This window comes from Populus alba, chromosome 6, assembly GCF_005239225.2.
Source record: "Populus alba chromosome 6, ASM523922v2, whole genome shotgun sequence".
NCBI classification, from domain to species: Eukaryota; Viridiplantae; Streptophyta; class Magnoliopsida; order Malpighiales; family Salicaceae; genus Populus; species Populus alba.
Window position 1 is genome coordinate 9671499 of NC_133289.1, and position 6014 is coordinate 9677512.

Below are 6014 nucleotides of genomic sequence, written 5' to 3' on the forward strand. Positions count from 1 at the left end.
CACCACGAGGGTGACAGATGTACACAAGTGGGGCTTGAACCCTGGTGTGGAGGAAGGGAACAAGTCCCTTCAACCACTAGGCCACAACCCCATGTGTATTTTCATTAGTATTCTGGTTGCCCTAGTTGTTGTTACTAAAATTAATTTTAAAAAAAAAAAACTTAAAAAAATCAACATTGGATTGAAACAAATAAAATAATCATTTTACCCTTATGAACAGTAAAATAGTTTTTTTTATAAGGTCTATTTATCATTATTATAGTAATAAAAAAACAAATAAGACTTTTTTACATTTTAGATAAACTTTAAAATAAATTAAATACCCTTGGAAGAATTAACACTCGGTTTTTTCAAATAAAATTTATCAGTCCCGGGTCCGGCAGCTAGTACTCACTATCATAAGAATTCAAGTGTTTGGCACTATTGGCTAATTATTAATTTAGTTTTTCGCTGGAAGATAGATCATGAAATTGGAAAACAAACTAATCTGCCAAGGAACTTAAAGAGACGACCCGACCCTAGGCAAGGTTCGAAGTCTTAGGCGATAGGGGATGGGATTTTCATCTAAATTACATGCTTTGCACAACCGGCAAAATGCAACAGGTCGAACATGCAGGGCGAATCAAATCGATTCGGAAATAATAAAAGAGCAATCAACATGCCATTTCCCGCTCAGAAACCAATCGAACAAAGCTAGTTATGGTAAAGAGTAATTCCACTTGAAAAATATTCTCCATAAAACACCGTTCCAATCTCAGAACAAAACTCTTCAGAAAATTATTTTAAAAAGTCTCAGGGTGTAACCCGTTCTCCATTAACTTATTCACTGCATACGGAGTGACGACGCTCAGATCCAGCAGCAGAATCATCAGTACTTCTCTGGTTCTAATAGGGTTCGACAGGTCTCCTGAAGTTTGCTCCGGCATAGATCGCTTCTGCACCAAGCTCTTCCTCAATTCGCAAGATCTGCATGCACAGATGTGAAGAGACTTAGACAAGCTATCAACTAGATATTTATTCAGAAGTGCAAAACGAATTTTCCGGTAGAGATAGGTATTAACCTGGTTATATTTAGCAAGCCGCTCGGACCTGCAAGGTGCTCCTGTCTTTATTTGGCCCTGAATATTTAAAACACAAGGGGATTGTGTGAGGGCCAAAATCAAATTGAAATAAATTTATATTGCCAACACAGATCTGAAATCTATTTCAATTACCGTGGCCAAACCCACTGACAAATCAGCAATGAAAGTATCCTCTGTTTCACCACTGCGGTGGCTGGCCATCACTCCCCATCCAGCTCGCTTGGACATCTTTACAGCTTCAATGCTCTCAGTAACAGATCCAATTTGATTCACCTGTTTCCATATGACGCAGAAAATTATGCATATTTATCTCCAGCATACACAAGGCAGAAAAGCTGGCAACAATCCACATGAAGATTACTAGCAGTACCTTGAGGAGGAGGGCATTACAAGCTTTCTCTTTGATAGCCTTCTCAACCCTCTGCAAGCAAGAAAAGATCAGCAGCAAGGTCAAAGGAAGGATGGAAAGCTATTAATGGTTTTCTTGTTTTATCGGTCAAAAAGACTCAATGCAATCATTGGTGATAAAAACTGAAAAACAGTCCAAGAAGGCAAGAGAAACTTCCTCATACTGACCTTGGGATTGGTGACCAAGAGATCATCTCCCACAATTTGTACTTTCTCTCCGATTTCAGCAGTTAACTTTGCATAGTGTTCCCAGTCATCTTGGTCAAATGGATCTTCAATCGATACAATGGGGTACTCAGACACGAAGGACTTGTAGAGGTCCTTGAGAGCATCACCAGTGATCTTTTTTGAACCATCATTGTTCTGCAAAAACAAGATTGATGCAAGAAATTTCACATATCCTCCACTACAGACAAACTATACACACCAGCAGCACTACAAAATGACCAGAACCAGCTGGATTTACTTTCTCATATGCATACTCAGGCAGTGATAATTTTTACCATGCTAAAAACAACATTTAGCATGGTGACACATTGCAAATGCAAGAGGAAACGATGAAGAAGAAACAAAAATAAAAACTGTAAATGTATTTGTTAAATATTTCTCTGCAAGTCTAAAATAGAATGATCATATCTTCCTGTCTAAAATTTAAATAATGCAATCAATAAAATTTTAGCATGCTAGAAAAACCCTCACCTCTTCTTTGAAGTTAAGGTCATATGTTTTATCTGCTCCATAAAATTCAGAGGCAGCAACATCCATTCCAATAACCACCTAATAAAATCATGAAAACTTTCAGCCTGGCATCCCTTGTTATATCAAAATATCAAAAAATTACAGAAGAATTGGCAATTAAGAAAGAGTGAAGAAGACACTAACTTTGCCTGTGTAACCAGCTTTAGCAATGGCAGTCTTGAGCAATTCAAGTCCTTCCTGGTTATCCTGAACACAACCCAAGTTTTATACAATAAGCATAGTGGCAGAAAATGGGACAGCAAATTAGAGCAACAAATAATTTTAATAAGATAACATTTTGCTCAGAAAAGGTTACCTGAATGTTGGGAGCAAAACCACCTTCATCACCAACATTTGTTGCATCCTGACCATACTTCTTCTTAATCACGGACTGGAAAATGAAAAGGAATATGGTCACCGGTGTTACTTATACAACCAACTGGAAGCTTTAAGATGATGTAGCTATTGCAGAGGAATAATGCACGGAACCGTTGAAGGTCAAACATAAAAAAAGGTACACATGCACCATTATTCTAAAGAATCCTGAAGCTATTATATATAACAATGACAAGTTTATTAAATCTGACCCCCCCCAGGAAAATTATGCTATCATCATTAAGCCCTCAAAAGGTGCAGCAACAAAATAGAAATTACATTTGAAATGAAGTGTAACTGCCCTTTATTCTTTTTTTCTTTGTGTGTGTGTGTGTGTGTCGGTGGGTGGGTGGGGGGGCTGAATCACCTTCAAATGATGGTATACTTCAGCTCCCATCTTCATGGCCTCTTTGAAAGAGGAAGCTCCCGTTGGAAGAATCATGAACTCCTGCAGATGAAACAAAGTCAGAAACTCGAATTCAAGCAGCATCCTTGAAAAGTAAATTAGATGAAATATCAAAATGCATGCCTGCATAGCAAGTTTATTTCCGGCATGTGATCCACCGTTGATGACATTGAAAGCAGGAACCGGCAGCACCAAGTTCTTGTTACCAGCAAGGTTGGCAATGTGCTGCATCAAAAAGATGTGATATTTTGAAAATATCTCCAGGAACCAGTAACAAAATAAGGGAATAAGCTTGAGAATATATCAAGTTTTTTTCATTGCATGAGCAATCTGTGAGATCCCATCAAGAGCAGGACTGGCTCCATTGTTTCCAAGGGCTTAGCCTGACTTACACTATTTCACCTTTGTGTACGTTAATGTTAAGAAATATAGGGTTATTTTGTTTTATTGTTTATTAAGGGTAGAATAGTCTTTTCATTTTCTTTTCAGTTTCCTTTGTTTAACCTATATATACTCTTTGTATTTAGGTAAAACTTATTCCTTTTGATTATTTGATTGCATTATGCAGTATCAATAAAACCTTAGCTTCCTCCTTTCTTATTTTTGTATTTCTCTTTATTTCTTTGGATTGTTTAACAGTTAAGACCTATCCTATCAAATGAGACACAACAGAGACTGAACATAATTCAGGACTTGTTTTAGCAACCCGGATAATTAGTACTCTCACAGATCATATTACAGATATGAAAAGAAATAAAACAATCCAAAAACTTAATTTACCTTATAAAGGGGAATACCCTTGGCATGGGCCCCAGCTTTGCAAACAGCAAGAGAAACTGCCAAGATGGCATTTGCTCCAAGCTGACAAGATAACAAAAGGCGCACCGCACCAGTTAACAAACTTGCTAAAAACAACAGGGAAGGAAGTAACAGCAATCTATTAAGCTACCTTTTGTTTGCACCAGCCCCACTCATTTACAGTTCCATCAAGTTGTTGAACCATCAAGTTATCAATAGCGACCTGTTCAGTTGGGTCCTGTAAAAGGGGAAGAAAAAAAATAAAAGCATAAGAAATTATTAAGACAAGCACAAAGAATATATATATGGGAGGAACAAACCTTGCCAATCAATGCAGGCCCAATAATTGTATTGACATTCCCAACAGCCTAACAAATCAGAAGGATAGAAAAACAAATAAGACCCGATCAGGGATTAGAGAGAGGAATATGGTAAAAACATAATTAAGAGAAAATTAATAGTAACAAATTTAACCTTGGAAACACCCTTTCCAAGATAATCTGAGCCTCCATCCCTAAGTTCAAGGGCCTCGTAAACGCCTGAAATCATTCAACAGTCCAAAAATGAATAACAGTCGATGAATGAGGCAAAAGCCTACTGTTAGTGAGTGAATTAGAGAAATCAAATACTCCGTACTAAAGTAACATAACATACCAGTGGATGCACCGCTAGGAACGGCAGCTCTTGACAAAACGCCATCGGATGTTGTCACATCAGCCTACAACCAATCCCACAGCAGCAGCAGCAGCAATCAAATTAGTTTAGTTCAGTTCAGTTCAGGTTTTAGCCTAAACATGGATGATGATGACTAAACAGAGGAGGCTCATAGCTACTTGAACTCAATTGAATTGAATTAAACTGGAATAAACGAATCTAACAGTATAGAAGTGAAACGTCTATTAATTCAATCACGCAGAAAAACAATGAAACCACAGAGATCTGATTAATCTATTGATTCAAGAGACATACCTCGACGGTTGGATTGCCACGGCTGTCGAAGATCTGCCTTGCCTTGACGGAGACAATAGTAATCGCCATAGCTTTGATTAAATAAGGTTTTGGATCTGGACAAAGAGAGAGGGAGGGAGAGATTCGAGGGGGAGGCGCAGGAGAAAAGTGTTTAGCTGCTTAAGACTGAGAAGAGATAGCAGACACTAGAGAGACACAGGTATTTGTACACACGAGACAATACCAAACACACACGTGCTTTGGTTTATTTCTTTTCTACTACAAGAAATCACGTCGTTTCCTTTTCTTTTTCTTTTTTAATTATTTGGTTTACATAGTAGTTTTAAAACTGGGCGTAACCCGATACGTTGATAGATGACCTAGTTAATCTAGAGTAAAATCAAGTTAAATTAAAAAAATTTAAAAAAAAAAAATATGGTATAACCTGATTGACCAGCAAAATTTGATTATAACCTTTTTATTTTTATTTTTTTTATTAAAATAATATCATTTTAATTTTTTTTAAAATTAATCTAAATAACTCAATGACTCGGTCAAAACTGAGAATTCAAGTTTTAAATCGGACCGAGTCTAAAAACCATGGTTTACATTCTTTGTTCAAAAACAAAGCAAATTACACTTTAAAAATAATTTTTTTTTCAAATGAGAATCTCAAACTTAAAATTATTATTATTGAGAGAAATTTTAAAATATATCATGGTTTTACTAAAGTACAAGACATAAATCATTGTGGAACGTAACAGTGCTCCATGGTTTGTTTGTTTTTCAATCATTTTATTTTTTTATTTATTTTTTTACATTGAGTTAGTATAAAATTGAATTTAATGGTTTATTTTGGCTTTCTTGGTATTAGGTTATGGAGATGTCAAGAAAAAAAAAATCAAAAACTTAGTGCTTGAATTCACAAAATAAAATTTTATTTTATTTATTTAAAATAATTAAAACTTTATGTATCAATTTTAAAATAAATGTTCAATCATTTGTTTAGACCAGACTAGGAACTAATTATTTTGCTCTTTCTCAGCTATTTTTTATCATTGATTTTTTTTTATTTTATCATTTCTCATATTGTTGATGTGGGATTGTACTTTGGTCTATTTCCTTTGGCTTGATTTTGGATTTGCACAATGTTGCGAAAAAATTTTGAGCCTCAATTGATGCTAATATGGCAAAAAAATGTTATTTCAATTAAATCTCTAAGGACCGAGTTTGAAATTGAAATAAATGTTCATCTCTCT

At 35.6% G+C, this 6014-nt stretch overlaps 1 protein-coding gene across 1 annotated transcript; it reads right to left on the reverse strand.

Moving 5' to 3' along the window:
- Positions 1-639: 639 nt before the first annotated feature.
- Positions 640-4966, reverse strand: LOC118048201 (enolase 2). Its single transcript, XM_035057792.2, has 16 exons — positions 4777-4966; positions 4462-4525; positions 4282-4346; positions 4128-4175; positions 3959-4045; positions 3790-3870; positions 3133-3234; positions 2971-3051; positions 2545-2619; positions 2373-2435; positions 2190-2267; positions 1659-1853; positions 1453-1503; positions 1215-1355; positions 1062-1118; positions 640-966 (listed from the first exon to the last, which is right to left on the reverse strand). Exons 1-16 carry the CDS (start codon positions 4843-4845, stop codon positions 886-888), a joined length of 1338 nt encoding a protein of 445 aa, XP_034913683.1. The 5' UTR covers positions 4846-4966; the 3' UTR covers positions 640-885.
- Between the last annotated feature and the right edge of the window lie 1048 nt (positions 4967-6014).